Below are 25,997 nucleotides of genomic sequence, written 5' to 3'. Positions count from 1 at the left end.
TGTTAAATGACAATGTTGTTAAATTTTTTGAAATAAATTTTTCCCAATATAGACGTACCAGATTCTTATAATGATGCTCGAAAGATTACTGAGGACCTGGGCTTCACATATGAGACATGGGATGCATGTCCTAATCATTGTATGTTGTTTAAAAATGAGGATGACAAACTTGAATCATGTGACATTTGCCACACATCCAGATACAAGAAATTTGAAAGCCAAACCAACAATGGTGTAAGTGGGGATAGAAAAATACCTGCTCAACAAGTAAGATATTTTCCATTGAAGCCAAGATTGCAAAGACTTTTTATGTCTTCCAAAACTACTTCGCTTATGAAATGGCATGCCGAGAAGCGTATTAATGATGGTGTGCTAAGGCACCCTGCTGATACACCTGCATGGAAAGCTTTTGATGCTAAGTATCCAGATTTTGCTAGTGGAATTCGTAATGTCAGACTTGGTCTAGCATCAGATGGTTTCAACCCATTTAGAACAATGTTCAAACCTTACAGTACATGGCCTGTTATTCTAATGCCATATAATTTGCCACCATGGATGTGCATGAAGCAACCATTCTATATCTTGTCTATTCTGATAGATGGCCCGCACGGACCTGGTAATAAGATTGATGTATATTTACAACCACTAATTGACGTGTTAAAGGAATTATGGCAATAAGGTGTACTTACTTATGATGCCTCGACGAATCAAATGTTTAAACTACATGCTACATTACTTTGGACTATCAATGACTTTCCTGCATATGGGAACTTATCAGGGTGGAGCACTAGAGGTGAAAAAGCATGTCCTTGTTGCAATATGAACACTCGGTCTCGTTGTTTAACTTATGGAAGAAAGTATTGTTACACAGGTCACCATTGATTTTTACCTACAAGTCATAAGTTTCGAAGAGATAAGGTGTCTTTTGATGGCACACGAGAATGGGGACGTGCTCCACAAAAAATTTTAGGTATTGATGTGAAAAGACAGCTGCGAGGAGTACTTACAGAGTATAAGAAAGAATACCTTAGAAAGAGGAAAAGAGTTGAAGATGGGAGTAATAATGATTGATCATTTTGGAAGAAAAAAAGCATATTTTTTGAGTTACCATATTGGGAGCATAATTTGATTCGTCACAATCTCGATGTCATGCACATTGAGAAGAATTGTTGTGAAAATATCCTTTGGACAATATTGGGTGTTGCTAAAAAAAACCAAGGATAATTTAAAGGCTCAACGTGACTTAGAAGAAATGGGCATTAGGAAACCATTGCACCCTCAGCAATGAGGTTCTAATAAGGTATACTTAGCTCCTGCTTGTTTTACTATGACTAAAGACAATAAAGATGTGTTCTTAAAAGTCTTAATGCAAGTAAAGGTTCCAGCTTCTAATATTTCTCGGTATGTACACATGAAGGAGTGGAGTATTTGGGGTCTTAAGAGTCATGATCATCATTTATTAATGCAACAATTACTTCCTATAGCAGCACGCAGAGCTTTGCCTAAGAATGTTGTTGAAGCATTGATTGAGTTCACTAATTTTGTATTTTGGACAATATTGGGTTGTACATTATTTTTATCTTTTGGTCATTTGAACTGGTTGGGTCATGTTTTGTAGAATCAATTTAATCAATGCTTGGAAGAAAAGGAAAAGCATGAGCAAGATGAGGATTATCGAGAAGAGGTGTTTACTAGAGTTATGGGACCTAATGCACATGGACGTGTTCGAATGTATGGAACAGATATAACTCCATCTCAAGTGTTTAGTCAAAGTTCAAGATCTTCCAATGTTAATGAGGACACCATATGAGAAGAGGTAGAAAGACAATATAAGACTAAGATGATCTTAAGGCTAAGCATGAATCTGAAATTGAAGATCTCCGATCCAAGTATAGTGAAGTCAGTTCGAAACTCCATCTCGTGATGACTCATATTGGTTTCCATGTTAACACATCACCAAGCGTAAGTGGACAGTTATATAAATTTGAATGTGATTTTGTTCTCTTTTCAATTAATTAGAATAAATTAGTATGAAAATTTGAGCAATTTTGATTTCTATTTGTCATTTTGGTGTTAAATATAGGCTCCAAATACATCAAGCCATCTACAAGAAACATGTGGGAGTAATGAGCTTAGACCCAGAAGCATAGAAACAATTGCTTTCATAAAAGGTTTGTAAAGAAAACATACTAAAGATTAAACTTTTAATTGACACATGTTATTGATGGTAATTCTTATTTTTCAGGTTTGCATGGAGATTGTGATGAAGAGTCTTGATCATAATTAAACTCTTGAATTATGTTGGAGCATATTAGAAAGAAAAAAAATTATGTTCATAACTTTTGGGACGAGATTATTTATATTTGATTCTAGTAGGATTATGTATTGGGATATGCGGATGATGTACTTTTAATGTTATTAGGATTTCTTAAAGCACGGTTCTTTGATTCATATATCATTTTACTTTTGAACTTAGAATGATTGTGAATAAGATTATAAATTGCAACTCAATCTTTCATTGAACAAATATGATTTCCAACCATTTTGTATTTACAACAAAAAAACTGCAGGGATAAAAGCATTTGCGACGTGTCAAACATGTCCCAAATATTTTGTTTAATTCCACCATCAAAGTAGTTGCGATGCTAACTATTGTGTCGCAAAGCTATCGTAAATAAACTTTGCGACACTTGTAATGCGTCGCAATAAGTTGTGAAAACTTTTACGACATGAGTTGGTTGCAACGCTATCACAAGCGTCGCATGATTGTCGTTAAAACGCATAAACGACGCTTTCATGACTTTACACGACGAGTTTTTAGCATCGTATTTAACAAGTTTCTTTGTAGTGAATTCTTATAATTTTGGTCATAATTATTCCAGTGTTTATGTGATTTTTTAAATTCTCACCATGTGTAATGAATTTTGTACATTAAGTACTTGAGATGTACCCATATTGACAGGTATAAATGTTAAATAAAGAGATATTTTTTTCTCTTATAGCAAAACTTTAGCATGATACTAAGGCTTTTTGACCCAACACTCGTGATGATACCTTTAAGAAGATAAAGCTTAGAGTATGCATCCAGATCAAATTCTTTCAAGCATGACTTTTATAAGTCATTTTCTTTCAGGTTTGGAAGCACATAATTGATCCTCATGTGAAATAAGCAAAAGATTCTTCTAGGTAAATCCCAATATCAAAGTGAAAAGATGGCATATTGGGTCCCGTATTGTGAGCTTTATTTCAGGGATGCGATAACATAACACTCTAAAGGTGGGCATTTTCATGGGTCACTCACCTAAACCAACCAATCCCTCCATGATTGGGTTGGATCAATTTTACACTCATAAAAAATGGAACTTGGGACATTACCCACCATTCTGTTAGAGAGAGCAGTTGAAGTCGGAATTCGCAGACCACCGTGTGTGAAAGAGATGCACAAACTCGACTATATGTAAAAGAGAAAATGATCGTAACATCACCTTGGCAATGGTAAGGTACCGACTAAAGGCTCTCTAACGATCCAGTTAGTAAGCAACTTATGAGACTCAAGCAGTACAGAAGAAAATAAAGCATGTGATAATTGCGCTACCAGAGATGAAGCCTAGAATGGTGTACTTATACTAGTCAAGAGAGTCATTTTAGGATATAAAATTCATATTAAACTGGGAGAATCCAAGATGATATCTAGGAGTAGATATTGCATCATCTAATGAGTGTGATAACTTACGTTGCACGCTAATCCCTAGATTGTAGGAATTTCCAAAAATATAGGGACTTATATGATCCCCAATTGGTTTAGGTTTTCGTATCTTGCAGAACAAGAATGACATTGCTAGTCCATTTTTGCAGCTCGATACATCATGACCGGACTTTTAAGGTATCCGTATTCTTATTCGTCTTACTGTAGCCTTGGAAAATCATGGTCATACAATTGCCCCTAACTATGTGTTTGAAATGGTTGTTCTACTTGAGGATGGATAGTTATCGAAAAATTATGCCTTTCGGAGTAATTGATGTGTTGTTGTGTTGTTAAGTAATTGATGTGATGTTGTGATGTTGTGTTGTTGAGTAATTAATGTGATTCTGAAATGAAATTGCTCTTATTATTCTCACTAATAAATCTGAACCTTGATATAATTCGATTAATCTTGTGATTGTTGTAGTAGATTATATCATCAGTGGTGATTTTCAAATTCAATTTCAAGTTCAATGATGCATTCGCAGACTGCTGCGAAACCGCGTGGCCGAAGCAAGTGGTGGTTAGGGATGATCAACCTTACTCACTCATTGTAGGTGGTGTTGTTCATATTCCTAGGCTCTAATATCAAGACGACATTGTGCAACAAAGTTACAGTGTTAATGATTTTGAGATGACGTTTTAGTTTAAGAGTGTTTTTAATAAGAAAAGAAGGAAATCCAGCTGTCTAATTTTCATAAGTCAGGAACAGCCGCTCTCATTTATGCCCAAAACCCTGAAAAATTTCTCGTGTGCATGCTGCACATATGACATGGCACTGAAGTTCGCATTGCAAGATCTGGTTGGAGATATTCTTGATAATTTTTTAAGGGTAAATTACATTTTACACCCTTAAGTTTGTGCTCAATTGCAACTCCATACAACATCTTTAAAACATTTCAATCTCATACATTCACTCTTACTTTATTTCAATTTCATATATCCGTTAGCAAATCTGTTAAGTCAACCGTTAAGTGATGATGTGGCAAATACGAGGTTCATATTTCTGCTGATGTGGCTACCAACTTTGCACCATGTGGATAAAAAATAAATAAAGATTAATTAATAAAAAAAATTAATTTCTATAATTAAAAACAAATAAATAAAAAATTTTGACAAAAAAAAAACAAATAAAAAAAGAAAAAAATGTGGAGGTTCAACATCACCTAACACCAGCTCGTTCGCCCCAGATTTAACACCTTCATCCCATCCCTAACGACCGCCACCTGCTCCAACTTAATCTCCTTCAACACATCCCAATGCCTTATTTGCGTTGCTTTTCTGCCAAATCTCAACGATCGCGTTCACGTTTAGGATTAGGAAAATCACCAGTGGCTCCACAAATGCTTTAATCTCCTTCTCCTCCTCCTTGCCATTGTACCAAGCTAGGATGAACGAGATGACGCCACCCCAGCAGAATCCACACCAGCATATCGCTCAGATGGTCCAACAACAACTTCGATATCGTCTCTTTCTACATCAAATTTCTGGGGTTCTCCATAACCTCAACAAGTTCATCAATCTTCTCGTGCTTGTACAACTCACTCCTCATCTTCAAAGACAACAATTCAAGTAACATTCTCAACTCCGACTGTGACGTGGAAACCAGATTCAAATTTGGAGAATTCAAATCCAACCCATTTCTGGAAAAGAACCGATTGGACGACCTCCAAATCTCTGGGGATGGAATCTATGGGGTGGAGGATTTTGAACCGGCTTACATCCGAATTCAAATCCAGCCCATTTCTAGAAAAGAACCGAATAGACAACCTCGAAATCTCCAAAGGCGGAATCAATGAGGTGGAGGATTTCGAACCATCTTATGCCCTCCATATGTTCGACGAAATGTTGAAGAGATTGCGGAGATGAATTTGGAGTTCTAAAGGTAACAGAGGGTCGAGATTGGGATCTCGTTTGCCATTCCACACCCCACCATTCTTCATCTCCCCCGTCCCACCATAGCCACCTTCATTTCTTTCCTTAGATCATCCCTAATGGGGGCTCTATCCTCCTTGAGGCTACCATATTTGAAGCCCTAGTGAGAAATTTCATCCCCCATGGGCCGAAAAATGAGACTACATCCACCACAATAGCTAATAACTTCCTTCCTTAGATAGCAAAAAGTTAGGCCACATCTAGCCCAAAAAATTGGTGGGATCCATACCAAAAATGGAGCCCAAACTTATTTTTTTGTTATTTTTAATTCAAAAATAGGGCCCACCCTTTTTTGTTGCCTTTCTTTGATTCCAATTTTTTTCTTCGTTGTTTTATAATTCAAATTAGGTGGGCAACCCCCCATTTTTATTACCCTTTTTTTATACTGTTGTTTTCAATGACTCTTTTTTCAATTGTTTTTTTTTTTTTTTGTTCTTTTTCTCTTCACATATTTCCTATAAAATCCCCATAAATTTCTTAAAAAATTTATATCTTTCACAAACTTCTCAATTTTTGTTTCATTTCCAAATTGTTATGTGCAACAAGTTTTTTTTTTCCTATTTGCTTTCATCATTTTTCCTCCAATGGGGGAAAAATCACAAAAGGGCACAAATTACTCGATTGAGGAAGATGTAGCGCTAAGCCAAGCATGGATTTTGATTAGTGAAGATCTAATTGTTGCGAAAAATCAAGCCGGCGCTACGATGTGGGCTCGTATTCAACATCAATAGCTAGAGTTTTGCAAAAGTGACGATAGCTCAAGAAACCCGAAAAGCCTCAAACACAGGTAGGGCTCATCAATAATGAGTGTAGCAAGTTTGCCGAACACCTCATTCAAATAAAGCGGAGGCCCAAGAGTGGTAGTTGCAAAGAGAACCATGTGAGTTTTTATTGATTTTACTTGTTTAGTTAATTTATTTGGCATTTTAGTATATTACTAGGATTTAAGCCCGCGTGATGTGGCGAGCTATAAAAACTCTATTAAACGTGTAAAATATATTAAAACCTATTTATATCCATATTAGAATCTAAAAATCAAAGTGTATTTTTTTTTCCGTCAAAATCCAAAGTGTATTTGGAGATCACAAAATATAAATGTCTTGAGTAAATGTAGAAAACCTTAAATGCATTTAGGCACACATATCATCCATTTTTTTCCATCAACATTATGAACAGCTTATTATCCAAAATACTCTAGCAACCTTTATACAATAGATTGGTTGGCCAATCAAAATTTATCCGAGTATGAAAGTATGTGATCTCACATTCTTGGTTGCTCATCCCTATACATGCAACAAAATAGCTATACAACTCCACCATCGCAAGTCCTCACATCATCTTTCATTGCATCCCTGGAAAGAAAAGTGATTCAAAAATGTATTTGCCTTAAAGTTTAGGGTATTTACCATATGTTTCCTTCAATAAATTGAGAAATCTAGACATTTTAGTAGATGGGCTGTGCTCAAAAGAAAAAATTCTTACTCAGTTTTTCAAATTACTAAATTTTTCAAGAAGCATAAAAAGATAGTGCCCTCGTATATATTGATTGTTTATTGATTATGTAATACTTATCCTTCATTGTTCTCTTTTTGCAACACTTTTTAAAACAAAGCCCAAATAGAATAACAATTATTACTTTCTATCGAACTATAAAACCAATAATTGTAAATTAATAGCACTTTTTTAGGTCCACCTGCTGGAAGGAAAAAAAAAACACAAAACTTGTAACACAATTGAACAAAAAGAGAGTTCTCAATCATGGAAAATTTCAATTTTCATGTGAAAAAACTATGTTCTAATTTTAGGGCTTAACAATGGAATATTGGAATTTGCATTTGATTCAAATAAGTAAGATTAACTGATAAAACAAATGGTAATAGAATCTATATCGATTTAATTATCCGTTCAAAAGGAGCTTTGAACAAAGAATATTTTTAAGCATCCAAACAACCATTAAACTAAACAATCAAAAGTAAAAACATTAAAGCATTTCATTGAAGATATTGATAACGTATTCAGTTCTTCATAACTAAAAGAAAATTATTGGCTTTCTTGTATGAACTAAAGTAAGTGCCATAAATTTACAATCTACTAAGAGTCAGTCTTAGAATCAAAACACATTTACAGGAAAGGTAATAAGCAAAGGAAGTAGTGGTTTTACCTATCCTCCATGTCAGGACTTCAATTTCCAATTAGAATTCAAGAGGCCTATAAATCAAATATATAGAAAAAGATTAACAGGAAAAAAAAAAAAAACAACAACAACAACAACAACTGAAGTCATCATTTAGCACCATTACAAAAAATAATTTTTGCATAAAAATAATTTAACAACCATCAGGTCATGCATATAGACAACATCCCCAGTTAGATAAGTAGCATATCAACAATTGATGATCAAACCAGAAATTGTCAGCCTCAATTGCTTCAATCTAATTAACTCAAAGATAATAAACAATCCATTTAATGCATGGGTTGACTGTCAATTTTATAGAAATATGAATGTTTACAGTTAACCAAGTGGCAAAATAGGCAAAAACTATCTCATGGATTGTAAATGTAGTTAAATATCTGTAATTGAAGCAAACTAAGCACTGGATTCTTGTATTAAAAATCTGAATTAATTGCCCTGCAAGGTAACTAAACTAAGTTCAACAATCTAAAATAAAGCTAAATGAAGAATTAGACAAACCGAATAATGAATGGTCTAATTTTTAAGCTAAATAAAACAAACACATAAATAATTTCAGTATTATGTGCATTACCAATTAGAAATTAGTAAAGCACAAAAAAATCTTCAAAAAAAAAAAACAGTATCTAATAAATTTTTAAGACATTGAAGCTGTCTCAATTGTCTATCAAAGGGGTTAGCGTCCCAATTCTATTAACAACCATCTAAGGTCGTCTTTGTAGTTAAAACATCATCAGAAACATCACTTCCAGGGGCAATCATCTTCTTCAGCTTTTTTTTAATTAAATTCAATTTGTAACACACTTGAAATTGAAAAGATCCATGAACATATGTATTCCATATAGAAGAAACCATTGGAAGAAAATCTTCCATTTCAGCTAAATGATTGAAGAACTTAAAGGGAGAGTTTACACTAAATATGCAATCATCATTCTCTTTTACACCAGTATATTTAATATTTTTACATCATGAGATATCTCATCGTGCAAATCTCATACGATATAATTTCTTTGCAAAAAATTGCTCATAACCTAAACTATAATAAAGCCCAAAGCAAAATCATATGTGTGTTGGAAGACCCAAATAAGAATCCAACTGTATAAACGAAACCAAACCCAGCACCGTATCACGAAACTTGATCAGAGGCTAGTGGGTGTCCTCACATCGAACAAAGAGAAGCTTCACACAGATAAACAAAACACAAAACGTGAAAAAAAAAAAAAAAAAAAAAAAAAAAAAAACCAAGAGAGAGAGAGAGAAATACCGGAAGGAAGGGAAGAGAGCAATTGGAGAAAAAGACCACACTGCCATTGATTGTACGGTCCAGCCGGAGACAATTCAAATAGGAACAAAACAGTCAAGTTATGGGTATATTCAAGATCTCTTGGTAAACAAACAAGATCTCTTGGGTTACTAGGCAAAGGAGATATCTAGGTTGTCAATGTCGGAGTCATAGAAGACGCACCAGAGGCAGTTGCAGGAACCGTGTTCGCCTAGAAGTGGTTGCGGGAAGCGTGTTCTAGGCAGAAGGGGGAGTAAGCGAGTTTAGGGATTTGAGATTTCCGTTTGACATTAAAGATTGGAAGTCTCTAGAACTGAGCAAGCGGATGAGGTTGTAAGAAAGAAATAAGTCATTGGAGTTCCAATTCCAGGCAAAGATCAAATAAAGACCAAAGAACTAAAACAGGGGTAAAAACGAAATCACACTGTAGAATGAACAGTGGCCAAAGAAATAAAGAAAGGGTAAAAACGAAAAAACATTGTAGAATGAATAGTGTTCCAGTTGTTTTTCTCTTTTAGTATATATATAATTTTATTACTAATTTATAACTTTAATCCACACATTTATAGATAGAAGATGTCGAGTTCTCATATTATAAGAAAGATGACAAATCATTCCATTTCATGAAATGTTGGGAGATTCTACGACATTCCCCGAAGTGGAATGAAACACTCTCCATTAATAAGTTATCTCCAATGGCGAATCGTTTTTTCTGTCGACAATGAGGATCTTATGGAGTCGGTTCCGGAAACTCAAAACATTGTGAAAACTTCAACCCGATGTCAAAGGCCTATTGGACACAAAAAAGCTAAAGCACAAAAAAAAAATGATATTGTGCATGATCTTGGCGAAGAAGCAAAACTTTGGCTAGCTCTTCCATGGCTTACAAATAGAGTTTTGACAACAAACAAGAGCTTAAGCTTATGATGACGGAAACTTCAAAGATTGAGACTTTGGCTAGTAGAAAGCGGATAAGAGAGCAACAAAATGAGGTTCTCAAAAAAAGAACTGCATGCCATATAAACTTTGTGGGGGACTATCACCGTCCATTTGTATCGGAGGAGTATCTCGGAGAGATTTGAATATGATGTATTTGTTTTAATGTAGTTTGTTGTCTTTCTTAATGTTGTAGTTTGTGTTTGTGTATATGCTTATCCAAAAATGTTGTATTTGTTTTAATATGGTTTTTTGTCTTTTATAATGCTTATCCAAAAATGAGTATCTTGTAGAAGTATCCTAATGTTGTTCTAATGTGTTTGTGTTCGTATTTTATGTTTATCCAAAAATGTTGTAGTTTGTATTTTTTTTCCCTTCTTTACTTTTTCCTATACTTTTCACATGTTGTCCAACCCTTACATTTCCTCTCTTTTTTTGCTAAGGCTCTTTTATGCAAGCAAGGGAGCCCAAAATTAATGCAATAGACACAAGTAGTTTACTTTGCACTGATGACACCATATTCATTGTAAAGTCATTACAATGTAGTTATTTAAATGCATAAATACAAACACAAACATATTGGAACATATTCATTGTAAAGTCATTACAATGTAGTTATTTAAATGCTACAAACACAAGACTTAGCCTCTATGTGCATGTTCATTCCACACATGTGAAATCAAACTATTTCGAAAAGCGAAGTCGGAATTTGTATCTTTCACTACACTTCGATTACTTAAATATTGATGTAGCGTTATAAGATCTTGGCAGTGTTTGAAATATCATAGATATGCTCAATATTTCCATGGAAATATTCAAAAATTCAAGGAACGATATGGAAAGAGGGGGTGAAGTCTTAACTTCACCCCATATCTGCGATATTTCTGGAAATTAGTTAATTTCCTCAATTTTTTTTTATATTTTCAGGAAATATCCAGTGTTTGCAGACAATTTGTAGAAAATTTGTAGTAGTGGTTGCGTTTTCTAGGGAGACACAAGATGAATGACGACTATCTTTTGTTCCCTCTTTAACATGAATTATTTTTGCGTTTTCATCTATACAATCAGGGTTTCAAGATAAAGCTTCGAATTCGACGTAGTTGTCTAGTGCACGATTTCTGAGTACTAGCAGTACCAAGATGCAACGGCTGATAAGGAGGAATACAAGGATAAGCATATATGGATGAATGAATGAACTTGCAGTTGAGAGAATTGAGGGACAAGTTTTAAAATCAACTTTTAACTTTGTATTATAACTTTGCTTATTTTCGAATTGTGGATTTGTAGTAGTGCTGATATATTTGCTCTAGCATTTGATCTTTGCTCGTCTCTCTCTATCTTTAGTAGTAATGTATATTATTATCAAAATGATCCCATAATTAGAGTTTTAAATTCCTATAATTCAGGGTTGTCATATTTAAATTTGCTAAAATGAATTTATGTTGAGAATTGGGATTTTGGTTCTCGTTTGAATTATATTTGACTAGTCTGATGTATTTTTGAATTGTAGATTAGGTGGGTTAAGGAATCTAATATCTCTTATATGTTACTCAGCAAACAAAAAGAGTTTCTTATCTCCACAAAAGGTGGAGATTTCTTACATTAATAAATAAAAAAATCCACCAACGTGAAATGTGTTCTTTCATTTCATAACTATTTTCCTTTCAAACTCTTCATCTTCAAGTCTGTGCAGGAAAGTAGGAAAACAAAAAAAATTGTGAGTGCATGCACCACATTCTTTATGTTGCAAACGTCAAGTCATCAATGCAAGGCAAGTTTCACATCTTTAATACTTTTCAATCTTTTAGTATTGTAATTTATTTTTCCTTAGTTGTTGAAAAACCCAACTCATTTTATTAATACTTGCTAGGTAGGGTAGGTAGTAGCAATCAACCACCCTACCCTACCTATATCGTTGCACACAGAGCACCCAAGATACTCATTTTACTCATTTTGAGCCTAAACTTTATGATTCATCAAGGCAAAAGCAACAAACTGTTAGAGGCTTGTGGAAGGGTGCTAAAGAAAAACTAGGAAGAATGGTGAGCAAATACATCATATATGAAGGTGTGGCTCCTCATATGGCCAGTTCACATCATTTTAAGAATATGCTAATTGAATCTCAACAATCATGTACTATAATGTTTCTCATATTCTTTATCTTGTAGTATAATGTTTCTCATATTCTTTTTCTTGTATATGTTTCAGAAGATGAAAGAATAAATTTCACGCCTCAAGGGGAAGAAATGGATTCTTAAAATAATCAATGATTGATAAGATACCACATTATCTCATCCATTACATGTAGCAGATATGTTTTTTCCTTTATTTAATGTCATTTGATTTACTTCATGGTGTATGATCTCATACCAACTTAAATTCATGTTTTAAGCCTATTATTTGAACCTGAAATATCAGTACAAGTCCGACGTTGGCCATGATGTAGAAGTACTTCAAGCAGTACAAATAGTATTTCAAAGGTTGACCCTAAGTGAGCAACTCGGGTTACAAAAATTTGGAAATGAGGTGAGATCTCACTCATTTTAATTAAAAATTGTTTGGTTTCAAACATAGTTGCCTATATGAATGAGTCTTCTATGTTCTTGATTGTTGGGACTTGGGTGGGGATTAGTAATTATGCAAGATCATTATTCACATATAAAGTATACCTTAAATTTCAATGCTTTTACAGATCATCGACTTTAGGGAATGCAAGAAGTCTTTTCGCAAAGAATTAGTAGTGCAGTCTCAAAAGACAATGCCACCAAGTTTATCATTTTTTCAAGTGAATTATATATATATATATATATATACACACACACACACATTTATTTATCAAGTGATGTATATTTTTTTACTTACAAAATAACAATTATCTCATAATATGATTTATGTTGACAGGGGATTGGTGGGATATGCATGGGCATTCTACACCAAACTTGCAAAAGATTGCGGTGCGTATACTAGCACAAACTGCATCATCTTCGACATGTGAGTGAGATTGGAGCACATTTGCTTTGATTCATGCCAAACAAAGGAATTTTCTCACATATTCTAGATTAGAAATGCTTGTTTATTGCTAATATAATATGAAGCTTAAGTTACAAGATAAAGAGGCCGAAGCTAACATGATTGAAGAAAATGATTACATAGACCTTCTTGAAAATGAAGGCCAACCCAGTGAGGAAAATGGCAATGATCCACTTCATGCATGGATTATGCCAGCCCACTTGGATGATGAAGCCGGAAATCCTGATTCACAAGTAGCCTATCTTGCTAATGCTAAAGGAATTGATGTAGAGAGACATTTTTGAAGAACTTGAGAGTGGTGATACTTCTTCGTTTGAGAGGGAAATGTGTGGCATTCAAAGTGGAAAGCATGTCTTGATAAATGATGCTACCGGTGAGAGAAATTATAGTGGAGAGGATGATGGTGGTGGGCATGATGAGGATGTCTTTACTTATGCCACCTAAGATGAAGATAGTGGGTGTAGAGAAGTGGGTGTAGGCATTGGTGCAATTGGGAAGTACTACGCAGGAAGGCCAAATCAAAATGAAAGATGAAGATTTGCTATCAGTTTTAACTCCATGAGTCTATGCATTCTTTATTGTTTAATTTCTTTCTTTATGGTATTAGTTTACTTAAATAAAATTGTGTTACTTTCATGACGAAAATTTCAATTAAGTTATGTATAATTTATTTGTTTTAGTGAAATGCTTTATTTTATTACTTGTCATTAGAAATAAGTTTTCCTTCTCACATATCACATACTTATTGTTTACACAGTATCTAATCATTAATTATTGCTTCATAAGTGTGTTGTGGCTTCATATGACATTCCCTAAAAAATAATTTTAAATTTCCATGTTTTTGAGCAAATTTCCATTATTTCCATCAAAGGCAATCGATATATCTATCGATGTTTCCACCGATACCGATATTTTAAACACTGGATCTCGATCAACTTCATTGGGGGCTTCCTTCACATGATATTGCGAAGGATCATCTTCAGAGTCTTCCCCTTCTACTTGACGGCTGTCTTCCACAATCATATTGTGAAGAATTCTGCAAGCCTTCATAGCATTCGCCATAACTTCTTGATACCATTGTCGGCTTGGGTCCTCAACAATTCTAAACCTTGCTTGAAGTATACCAAAATATCTTTCGACATCCTTTCAATATGCCTTATGCATACTGCAGAATAATTTTTTATCCCTTGTTTGAGTATCTGTCATTGTTTAGACAATAGACGACCACTTTGGATATATACCATCTGCAAGATAATATCCTTGTTGTGTTCGATACCATTAAGGGAATATCAAACAAGTAGAGCATGTCCTTCATAAACATCATTAAAAAGAGGTGATCTGTAAAGTATATTAAGATCATTACACGAACCTGGAGGTTTAAAGAATGCATGTCAGATCCATGTATCATATGATGCAACAACATTGAGGACAATGGTTGGGTTTCATTTGTATCCAGTATAAGAACCATGGTATGCCACTGGACATTTGTTCCAATCCCAGTGCATGCAAACTAGGTTCCCAAACATACCAGGAAACCCTCATTCCTTAGCTTTTCTCAAAAGTCTGTGCAAGGTAACCTTTCGTCAGTTTACGAAGATATTTGGTCCTTAGACGTCATTGATGACACAACAAAACTTCTTGCAAGACTCTAAAGTTGTTGTCTCTGACACCTTTAAATAGTCGTCAACGGCGTTGGCCACTGCTCCGTATGCAAGCATTCAGAATGCTACTGTTATCTTGATAGATGGTAAGAATCTATGCTTTCTGGTTGCGTCACGTCTTTGAGTGAAAGAAATTGTCAAACTTGACGACTCTTTCCATGATCCTATCGAACAACTCACGCCTCATGCAGAACCTAGCTCAGAAGAAGTGTGGTGGGTACAATGGAGGGTTAGAGAAGTAATCATACATAAGTCGAACATGGCTCTCTTCCCGATCTTGATTAACTCTTTGTCGGCATGACGAGGTGCCGATCAAATCTTATCTTATTTAATTTCGGAAAATGTGTCAATCAGATAAATAAACCAACATATGAGATTGAAATAAGATAAATCCAATCTAATGGTTGTGATGAAATGAAATCTTATCTTGTTTAATTTCGAAGAATGTGCCAATCAAATAAATAAACCAATGGATGAGATTTAGATAAGATTTATCCAATCTAATGGTCATTATGAAATAAAATCTTATTTTGTTTGATTTCGCAGAATGTGCCAATCAAAGAAATAAACCAACAGATAAGATTGAGATAAAATAATTCAATCCAATGGTTGTCATGAAGTGAAATTTTATCTTGTCTGATTTTATAGAACAAACTAGCAGATGAGATTGAGATAAGAGAACCTAATCCAATGGTGCATAAGTGATGAAATCTAACTTTGTCATAATTTGAATTTTTTTAGGTTGAAAAGTTCTTAAAAAAATTTAAGATAACCTATCCAAAAATCAATTTAAGAAAAATTAAGACAAATTTATCGCGTAATCTAATTACTATATAAAGAAATATATAGCTCCATATAGAGCCCAAAAGGTAATAGTCTCTCATTGGGAGAGATTCTTTATAAAACCTTAAAGATTCCTCGGAACTCTAAAATGAGCTATATCCACCACTTTTCCAGCTCAATATAAAGCCATTCACTGGAGATGCTCTTAGCCACTGCACAACTCCTTTAGTTTTTCCCGCTGCCTATGCCTAAAAATTATCTGCGGTTCACCCTCACCATCTTATTTTTTATCAAATTCAAAAAAAAATTTGCACAAAATCTCTGTTTCCCTCTCTAAAATGATTCTTTAATATTTGATTTATTTTTTGCCACGTCATCAAAGATATGTGGGCCTTACATTTGCCATGTCATCATTTGACGGCCAATTAAATAGATTAAGGTTGTATGAAATTGAAATGAAATAATAGTAAATGTATGAGATTAAAATGTTTTAAAAACCTTGTATGGGATTACAATAGATTCCAAACCTAAGGGTGTAAATTGCAAATTTGTAATATATCCCATATTTTAAAGAGAAATTGGTGGTAGCCTAGCCTGAATGAATGGGGATGGAAATGAATATAATACGAAGTAGAGGACCACAATCCCAAAATTCCCATAAAAGACAAGATCCAACAGCGTCGTGGTGTCAGGGGTAGTTTCGTCCCTGAAGAAATTTACAGGTGGACTCTTCGTTTTCCCCCGTCTCCCTCCCTCTTTCATACTTGCGGGTGGTGGCCATCCACTCTTCCTCAAAAAAAAAAAAAAAAAAAGCCAAAAAACAACCCGACGTTTCCTATTTCCTCCCAATTACAAACCAATCTCTCGGACTCTTTCTGAAACCCTAATTTTTTCCCCTCTCACAAAATCCCAACTTTATTCAAGGGTTTATATTTTGTTAAATTTCGATTCACACACACAGAGACATATATATTAAACAAAGGTTTCACCTTTAGGCTCGGTTTTGGGTTTGAAATTCTTTGAATCCAAATCTGAACCAGGGATTTGGGAAATTTCTACGGTTTTGAATCGATCTGAGGCCGTGCATGGCGAAGGGTACGGATTCGGAGGAGTTTGTGGTGATGTCTAATGTCCGGACGGGCCTGAAACGCGAGTTCGTGTTTGCGTTGAAGGCGCAGGCCGAAGTGTCTGGCTCTTTAGGGCGGACTCGTAGGGCCCAGAACGATGGCTGTAAGAGGTTGAAGACGGAGGAGCGCAACGGGGGTGATGGTGATGAGAAATTGGGGGGTGGGGAGATGGGGGAGGGGGAGATTGTGAAGGTTAAGGAGGATTTGGAGGAGGCTATGAGCGAAGAGGATGCAAAAAGCGATGTGGTGGACCTCACGAGCGAAGACGAGCCGAAATCCCATGTGGGTGAGCTTGTGCTGAGCGAGAGGGTTGGGGAAGACGAGTTGAAGCACTGTGTGTTGGAGATGGCAGTAGATGAGGAGCCCCAGACCGGTTGCATTGGAGATAATGAACCCAAAAAGCCTTTGGTGGACGAAGAAGTCCCTGTTTTGATTGAGAACGCCAGCGTTAAGGTGGAAGATGAGGTGATTGGGAAGCCTCTGAGGAGGTTCACTCGGTCAGCATTGAAACTTGAGGCAGAAAAAATGCAGAATTTACCCGCAGAAGGTTATACCCAAGAGATAGATTCGGAGATTCAGAAAAGCCCTTTTGTTACTCCAATGAAACTTGATATGAAAATGCCGAAGATGGGGAGGAAGCTCAGTAAACTGAAAGAACTTCTTGATACCGGTATTCTCGAGGGGCAGCCAGTCAAATACCTTAGACGATCAAAGGTATTATTTCGATTGGTGCTGCTGTTTTTCAGCGTGCATATGATTGCTGATTTGTGGTTTAGGGTGGAGTACTTATTTTGTGTTTCATATTTCTTGTTGTCAGATAAGAGAATCTGGAGAAACTGGGCTTAGGGGAGTGATTATGGGCTCTTCTATATTGTGTCACTGTGATTCTTGCAAAGGAACTGAAGTGAGTATTGTTTAACGATATTTCTTTTGTATCATGTCTTGTAATGTCCATTGATATAAAGGGTTGATAGATTATTATATTGAATTTCATTAGGTTATTACACCTCCTGTGTTTGAGCTGCATGCGGGTAGTTCAAACAAACGTCCGCCGGAGTATATATATCTTGAGAATGGGAAGACCCTTCGGGATGTCATGACTGTATGCGAAAATTCTCCATTGGAAACTTTGGAAGAAGCTGTCCGACTTGTCATTGGTTGCTCATCTATAAGCAAATGTACGATCTGTCTCAATTGCAAAGGTAGCCTTTATGTCCGCATAAATTAATTGCAATTCCCCTTGATGAGTAATATGCATATGCATAACTCTTTTCTTATACGATGAATGTAGAATCTATTGACAAAGACGGTACAAGGTCAGCAGTGATACTTTGTAGCTCATGCATGGAGTTAAAAGAGTCTGGAGCTAGGCTTGCTGTAGCTGCTAACCAGAGTGACGAGTAAACTTTATCTTCCCTACTTTTGATTTTTGGTTCCATCTGTTTATCTGAAAAATCTTTCATCCTCCTCTGGGTGTATGCAACATGTTTAAGAAGACTAATATGGGGTGGGTTTAATGTAACTTTGACAGAGAGGAAGCTACATCTTATGATTACAGGGTGTACTCAATTGGGATATTGAGGGATTTTAATTCTTTTTACAAATCAAGGGGTATTCAATCAAGATAAGCTTCTGTATATAGTGATATTTATTGGTTTAAATTCATTGAACACATGAGCCTTATGAAAACATGTGCTTGGACTAGGGGCCCTGTGTTGTTGGAATAGTTACATTTTTTACAGCTCACATTTGATTGCGTAGTTGAGTTGTGAACATTTTTCATTTCTTAGCAGCTTATATATATGCAGATGGGTGAATCTAGCTATACTTTCAGTTTTATGTATGTATATACTTTTACGTATTATACGTAATTCAGGATTTTTACTCTCCTATCACATATGAGTACAAGAGAGTCATAATGATCCTTTATTTTAAATGTTTTGATTTCTAATTGAGGATGTGCATGTGTTTACCATTTCAGATCACGAAAGCTGGTTACAGTACCAAATAGTCCTGATACCTTGTCAAAGTGTAGCTCACCATATCAAGTTACAGTACCAAAGCATCCTCATACTGTGCCAATGTGTAGCTCATCAAAGCCAGTTAAAGTTCAAAAGCATCCTCATAACGTGCCAGAGCGTCAGTCGTCAGAAAGTACGAGTCAGGGAAGAGTAACCAAAAAGTATTCAACCTCTCTCTCTCTCTCTCTCGAGTTTTGTATCTGTCTCATATTTAATTCTTTTTTCTTGACGAGCTCTGTTATTTCACAATTGAGCTATTTTGTGTGCCTCTCTTTATCATAATCAATGCACTTAATTTGCCGCTTGTCTCAAATTTGTTTGAAAGGGATCTTCGGTTGCACAAGTTAGTTTTTGAGGAAGATGTCTTGCCGGATGGCACAGAAGTAGGCTATTTTTCTAAGGGAAAGGTTGCCACTAAATCTGGTTAGTTGTTGTTTTGCCTAATTGAAGTGAAATGTTATTTTCTGAGTGGCCATTTTTTTTTTCTGGCAGAAATTGTTGGTTGGTTATAAAAAGGGTCCTGGCATTGTTTGTGGTTGCTGCAATAATGAGGTATGTTTACTTTCTACTGAATTACCACCACCTATGGTTTTTTTGACAGATCTATGATTTTCCTACATCTGATTGGCAGGTCAGCGCATCGACATTTGAAGCGCATGCTGGTTTTAAGTCACGTCGCAAGCCGTAAGTCCTTGGTTAAATTTTTTGGTTATTATACTTGTTCACATTGGTCCTAAAATTTTGCAGTGAGTTAGGCTTGATCTAGCTCTTGCACATGACATGATTGAATTGCTAGACTTCCATGGGCGTCCCCACCTGTTTTTTTTTTTTTTTTGGTGGAAAGGTTGTGGGAAATTTTGCAGTAATAACTTTTTTTATCCATAATTTCTAAATTTATTTTTTGACATTCATTTGTTTGGCAGTTACCTGAACATTTACACATCTAATGGGGTATCTCTCCATGAATTGGCATTATCTCTATCTAGTCGTCGGAAGTGGTCTGCCAAGCATAATGATGACCTATGCTCAATCTGCAAAGCTAGAGGAGATCTCTTGTGCTGTGAGAATTGTCCAAGGGCTTTTCACAAAGGTGATGTCCCACAGTTACCTTTGGTGCATCAATATGTATTCGCAGATACCATGTGGAACTTTTCGCTTCGTAATATTTTAGTAATTATGTTAAAAATCCTTTATTTGCATCCATAGAACTCTTGAGGCCCCCCTTAAAAAGGGACCGATCATGGATACTTAATTGGGAATGAAATACTGTACACCCCTGTTGTTAAAAAGGACATGGAAGCGCGGGAAGAGTTACAGAGGGTGCATTTCATTTATTTTATTCTAAGAAATATTTTTTGGTATATTTATTTCTTTCAAAAGATAGAGGCCGGAAATGGACATGAAATCAGGGGTGTATGTCCATATTGGGTTGCTTCTGTTTGCACCATTTTTTTTTGTCTTATTACAACCCCTCTGTGAACTATCTTAAGTTTCCCAGTTCATCATATTTTAAAATTTTGATTCACTGAAGTTAAACAGAAATAAACAAAATTAGAAAAAATAATATTTAGATCGAGTTAGCACCCAAGTGATGGTGATGTCGTGACCTACAAAATTGAAATATTAGGATTAGAGAGGGAAGTGGGCAGCGGATAGGAGAAGGAATGAAGAAAATAAATTATTTTTTCTTTTCAAAATTTAGATTCATAAGCGTAGGGTTGGCAATGATGGCAATTTTGTCAGATGAAAGGAATAGGAGGGTCTTTGACAATGTGCTTGCTGAGGGGGAACATTTGGGCTTCTTTCTGCAAGTGTGCAAGTGCACAAGTGCATGCACAATCCAATGTCTTAGTTGCCTTCACATGGAGGGTTAAGAGGGATGTGTATTCTTTAACTTGCATAGTATTAATTGTTAGGATCTATCTCCAATTATCATGTTCATTTTATGCTTTTATTATTTTTCTCTCTTTATTCAGTTCCAATGTTTATATTTAATAAAATTTCTGAGGTTGCCGTATCATTTTTATTTTTTGGAATAGTAGGATTCATGAACTGGAAAACTAATTATCCCTCATGTTTACAGGAGTCTGTATTCTAAAAACATAGGTTATGGTTATTGATCACATGCATTCAAATCTGTCCCATTTTTAATTGTTTGTTGCATTTTCTTTTCCTAACTAGTTTAGATGCTAGCTCTGTAAGCATTACACATGTAAAAGCAAAAAAAAAAATGAAAGAGACGATATGTATGTAGTATGCTTGTTGTGCATGAACTGCATGTTTTATATATTTATTTTTTGTCGATTGCAGAGTGCCTTTCTCTACCAATTGTCCCTGGCGATACTTGGTACTGTAAGAATTGCCAGACTATGTTTGAGAGAGAGAAATATGTGGAGCATAATGCCAATGCTGTTGCAGCTGGAAGGGTTGCAGGGGTCGATTCCATAGAACAAATAACCAACCGATGCATTCGTATTGTCACAACTTTCGAGGAGAAGCTTGGTGGATGTGCACTGTGCAGGTTATTTCTCGTTTCAGTTGTCATGAACCAGGAAAATATATGCAGTTATACAGAACACTTACTTCTGGCAACAATTTTTAGTGGGCTGGAAATCCCAACATTTGGTGCATCAACTTATTTCCTATCATAAATAGTCTTGTTTTTTTATGTTTGCAGTAGCCATGAGTTCAGCGGCTCTGATTTTGGTCCCGGCACAGTTATTTTGTGTGATCAGGTACTTTCATTGCTAACCTAATCTATAAACATATTGAGTCTGTCTTTGAAGTGTTTTCAATTTCTTAATTGTTTATGATTAGCCGTTATGCTCTAAATGATGTGCTTATTCTTTTCCTCACTCCAGTGTGAAAAGGAGTATCATGTAGGTTGTTTGAAGGATAAAGGAATTGAAGATTTGAAGGTGCTCATCTTCCTTTTTTTATTATTGTGAATATCATTTTATCAGCATTTGTTTTTGTTATGCTCTGTATTTTTGCTGCTATTTTTATTAAATTTTCATTTGTTCTCCAGGAATTACCACAAGACAAGTGGTTCTGTTGCTCAGATTGCCTCAGGATTCATTCAGCTTTGCAGAAGTTGGTAGTTCATGGGGAACAGAAGCTTCCAGACTCCCTCCTGAATGTTGTAAGGAAGAAGCATAATGAGGAAGGTCCTGAGAGTGGAGCTAATCTTGATATAAAATGGAGGGTGCTTAGTGGGAAAATGTCTACTGATGATGAAAGTGTTCAGTTGCTTTCCAAGGCTCTTGAAATCTTCCATGTGAGCAAACTTCTTATTTGTTGCTCTGTTAGAATCTGTTATTTTTATAATATTACCCAACTGAGAGGTGTTGTTAATGAGGAAAATGTTGTGCTGCATTTAGTGATGTTAGTGGATGATCTGACCTACCTTAATGTGCATTATTGGCCCTCCTGTGTCTGTGGTGTTATTAGATGAACTTCTGTCCTTTTTCAGGCGGCATTAAACAACATATTAAATTTTCGATTTCATTTCTGTGCACTAGGATCGTTTTTCCCCAATAATTGATTCTACTTCACGCCAGGACTTCATCAAAGAAATGCTTTACGGGTGAGCAAGAATGTTCTCTTTTCTCATGAGCTTTACTCAACTGTTACTCTTTTGTTTGGTCTCCTTGTGTTAACTACTACGTAATTACGTTCAATCTAGACTGAATATATCAACTGAATTTGCAGGAGGACCATCCATACCCAAGATTTTGGTGGGATGTACTGTGCAATTATTACAGTAAAGTAAGGATTGTTTCTGAGTGCTTATTATGCAATATTATTTCAGTTAAGGTAATCTGTTTTGACATGTTTTTCTTATTACGCAGCCAATTAGTCGTGTCAGCTGGAATGTTTCGTATCTATGGAGCCGAAGTGGCAGAGCTTCCTTTAGTGGCTACATGTGCTGATTTTGAAGGACAGGTTATTACTACTCTGGCGTGTGGATAGTCACATAGCCACATTTTTCTTTTGGAATAAAAAGTGATGGAATTTTGGGTTGTGGCCTTATCTTTCTTACTGACTTAACTGATTATTGTTTTGTAGGGTTACTTCCAGACGTTGTTTTCATGTATTGAGAGGCTTCTTGCATTTCTAAATGTGAAAAGCCTTGTGCTGCCAGCCGCTAGTGAGGCAGAATCAATTTGGAAAAAGAGATTCGGTTTTGAGAAGTTAACCGAAAATGAGGTGTGTGTGAACTCTTGCATGGTTTCTTCTAGTGCATAATTTTGTTAAGCTTGTTTATTTACGTAATTTCGTTTTGTAGATACACGATTACAGGAAAAGATACCAAATGATGATCTTCCAAGGGACTAACATGCTGCAGAAGCCCGTCCCCAAGTGCCGAATTCTTAGGTCCCATTGAAGTAGCTGAATGACGGATCATCTAGATCTTATGTTTCTACCGAAATGTAAATGACTCCCCTGTCTCTTGGTGTACAGAAAGAGCAGAAATATACCTCAACCTTACAGGCAGTTTGTCTTTTGGTTAGCACATAGAATTTTTGAGATATTTCAGTTTCGGAGACCGAATGTCGTCTTAGGTTTATGAAGCTTCTTACAGAAAATTTTGTTACTGTTATTTCTGCGTCTGGGCCATTTTTGTAGCTTATGCTTTTTGTTCGGTCCCTTCGGCCTTTTTGTCGTTCGAAACTTGAATTATGATCCTTCCTGCATCTGAACTAGTAAATAAGAAGATTAATATAGGGATCATGTTATTTTGCTCATGCCTATGTTCATCTGCTCAAAAAGAAAAATCAATTGTGGGAAATAACCAAATTGGAGTCTCTACTTTCGTTTTTTATGTACATGATTTCTTGTCGTGTTTTTTGTTCAACAATTGTCGTCCATGGCATTTGAGCCTAACCGCTTGCCAAACAAGCAAAAATTGAATGCTATTAGACTAACTGATCATTAGTATCTTACAATATCTAAAGGGAATTGTTATTGGCACTCTAAATTTCTCATTCTACACTTCAAACTTTCTATATTTATAAAGAAAAATACACTTGTGAGGAGTGTAGAATGAGATTTTTGGAGTGCCAATAATACTTTCCTATCTAAACTACATATTAATAAAACTCTCTTTGTCAATTAAAAGAGGGAGAAAAAACTATTTAGTCTTCTATCACAACAAAGTTCAGAGCATCACCTACAGGTAATTTTAACATTTCTAATTTAAAAAAATTAAACTTCTCTCCGTCTCTCCCCACTCTCATGTTCTCTCTCACTCTTTTTCTCTCTACTTCAATTTTAAAAATAAAAATAAAACATTTCAGTTTAGTGTGTGTGTATATACTAATGATTGACATTCTTCAGTTTAGTTTTTTTTTTTTTTTGGCTTTATAACAAACGTGACTAAAATTATCACTAAAATAAGAGCTAGTTGACCTCTTCACTTTGTTTATGATGATGGGTCTTCATTGTTTTCGGTTTGGTGTATAATTTTTTTTGGGTAAATTACAAAAAACTACCTTAACTATTAGTCTCACGACACTATCATAACTCATCTTTTAAAATTGACAATGTCATACCTCATATTTTAAATTTGGTCCAATGTTATACCTTCCGTTAATTTGGCTGTGAATTTCTCATTTAAATGTTGACCCTCGGGGCCCACTTTCTATTAAAAAGTTAATAAAATATTAAAAAATAATAATTTACCTTAAAAAAAAAAAAAAAAAAAAAAAAAAACCCAAATACCCATCTCTCGCGACCCCTTCCCTTACCTGCAACCCAAATCCAAAACCCAGATCCTTTTTCCTTCCCCTTCCCTGCAACCCCCAACCCCTTCCCCACCCACGCAACATCTCGCCCCCCCTCCCCAGACCCACCTCCTCCTTCCCTGCCGCCCACAACCTCCAGAGCCACTGCCACTGTTGTGGCTGTTGTTCCATCCAAAAGTCAATTCATTTCCTCCACGTCATCTATTCCCCTTTTCACCCTCCAAATCCCAACATAGAGATCGCCATTTTTAGCTCTCAGAAACACAATCGAGTCTCCAACCACCAATTTCTTCTGGTTCACAAATGTGCTCCACCCCGTAGTTAACAAATGCCGATATGGCGTCCCTCCCTCTGTAAATGTGCATGAACTTCCACACCTCGCCGTGAACGTCCTTCGCGATCACCGTCTGCACCGGTGGGTCCGCCGAGTAATCCAACCTTGGAAAAATGGTCTCAGCGCAGTACCTTGGGACAAAGAATCCACCGCCATTGTTGGCGTCAGATTGGGTCAGCGTCTTAGCGAAAGACGCCGGCTTTTCCTGATTTTCTGACCCATTTGCCTACGTACCCCCGTCATCCGCGGCAAAGGCCTTGTTGTTCTTAATTGGGTTCATCCTAATTTTGGCAAACACCTCGTTGGTTTCCGAGTCCGCCATGAACTTGATTGCGGCCACCCTGCAGAGAATGAGCAACGGGATCCTCGGCGAGGTAGAGAGGAAATCGACGCCACCACTAGTTTAGGCATGCTCGACGTGGCCTTGCGGGAAGTAGAAGACTTCGGAGTTCACCGAAGGCACGTAAAGCATGCCGCCGGCGCAAGCGTGCCACAACTAAGGATTCAAGCTTTTCTCCGACTCTTTCATGGTTTTAGTTCGATTTCAAAACTACCCAGATGATCAAAAATTTAAAAACTATGATGGATTTCTGGTTTTTTTTTTTTTTTCTTCTTCTTCTGGATTTGGGTTTTTTGTTGTTAGAACGTTGCTGTTGTATTAAGGCAATGATGAATATAAAGGCTTCAACTTCATGACTACAAAAGGATGGGCGGCAGAGAATGAAGTCTTTTGGGGGGGGGGGGGGGGGGGGGGGGGTGTTGGGAGGAGGAGGAGGTGGGGGAGGGGTCCTTGGGGAAGATGGGTGTTTGGGGGGTTTTTTTTTAATTTTTTTTTAAGTGTAAATTATTATTTTTTAATATTTTATTAATAGAAAGTGGGCCTCGTATTAAGCTATGTCAACATTTAACTGAGAAATTCACGATCAAGCTAACAGAATGTATAACATTAGACCAAATTCTAAAGATGAGGTATGACATTATCAATTTTAAAAGATGAGGTATGATAGTGTTGTGAGACCAATAGTTGAAGTAGTTTTTTGTCATTTACCCTTTTTTTTTTAATACATCAATATTTTTACACTAAAGGGAGGGGGAGTTTGGCTAAGCCATATAATGGGTAGCCTAATTTGGTATCGAATTCGCCATCCACGAGATTCGAACCTAAAACCTCTCACTTTCAAATAAAGAAGAATATCACCAGACCATAG

At 36.0% G+C, this 25,997-nt stretch overlaps 1 protein-coding gene and 1 pseudogene across 2 annotated transcripts; one reads left to right on the top strand and one right to left on the bottom strand.

The window, feature by feature from the left end:
* Positions 1–16,318: 16,318 nt before the first annotated feature.
* On the top strand, positions 16,319–23,456 carry LOC103947729. Of its 2 annotated transcripts, XM_009358675.3 has the most exons (18): positions 16,321–17,401; positions 17,505–17,591; positions 17,685–17,889; positions 17,979–18,087; positions 18,669–18,869; positions 19,034–19,115; positions 19,201–19,260; positions 19,340–19,392; positions 19,632–19,798; positions 21,019–21,229; positions 21,386–21,443; positions 21,570–21,626; positions 21,737–21,985; positions 22,230–22,294; positions 22,420–22,476; positions 22,560–22,653; positions 22,777–22,917; positions 22,997–23,456. In XM_009358675.3, the coding sequence occupies exons 1-18, from the start codon at positions 16,646–16,648 to the stop codon at positions 23,093–23,095; spliced, it is 2,751 nt and encodes a 916-aa protein (XP_009356950.2). In that variant the 5' UTR covers positions 16,321–16,645; the 3' UTR covers positions 23,096–23,456. The 2 variants fall into 2 exon arrangements, 1 of the variants encoding a protein (XP_009356950.2); XR_007260031.1 differs by lacking the exons at positions 22,777–22,917; positions 22,997–23,456 and having other exon boundaries at positions 16,319–17,401; positions 22,181–22,294; positions 22,560–22,645.
* Positions 23,457–24,560: 1,104 nt separating this feature from the next.
* Positions 24,561–25,492, bottom strand: LOC125479470 (annotated as a pseudogene).
* Positions 25,493–25,997: the final 505 nt, after the last annotated feature.

The sequence above is a fragment of a genome, unplaced genomic scaffold, assembly GCF_019419815.1.
Source record: "Pyrus x bretschneideri cultivar Hongxiangsu unplaced genomic scaffold, Pyrus_bretschneideri_v1 Contig29, whole genome shotgun sequence".
In the NCBI taxonomy this organism is placed as follows: Eukaryota; Viridiplantae; Streptophyta; class Magnoliopsida; order Rosales; family Rosaceae; genus Pyrus; species Pyrus x bretschneideri.
This window is presented reverse-complemented; position numbering and strand designations above follow the sequence as displayed.

Coding starts and splice junctions, on each gene's coding strand:
- LOC103947729 (XM_009358675.3), top strand. CDS start 16,646: ATGGCGAAGGGTACGGATTCGGAGGAGTTTGTGGTGATGTCTAATGTC. Junction 17,402..17,504: donor AATACCTTAGACGATCAAAG/GTATTATTTCGA, acceptor TCTTGTTGTCAG/ATAAGAGAATCTGGAGAAAC. Junction 19,261..19,339: donor GTGGTTGCTGCAATAATGAG/GTATGTTTACTT, acceptor TCTGATTGGCAG/GTCAGCGCATCGACATTTGA.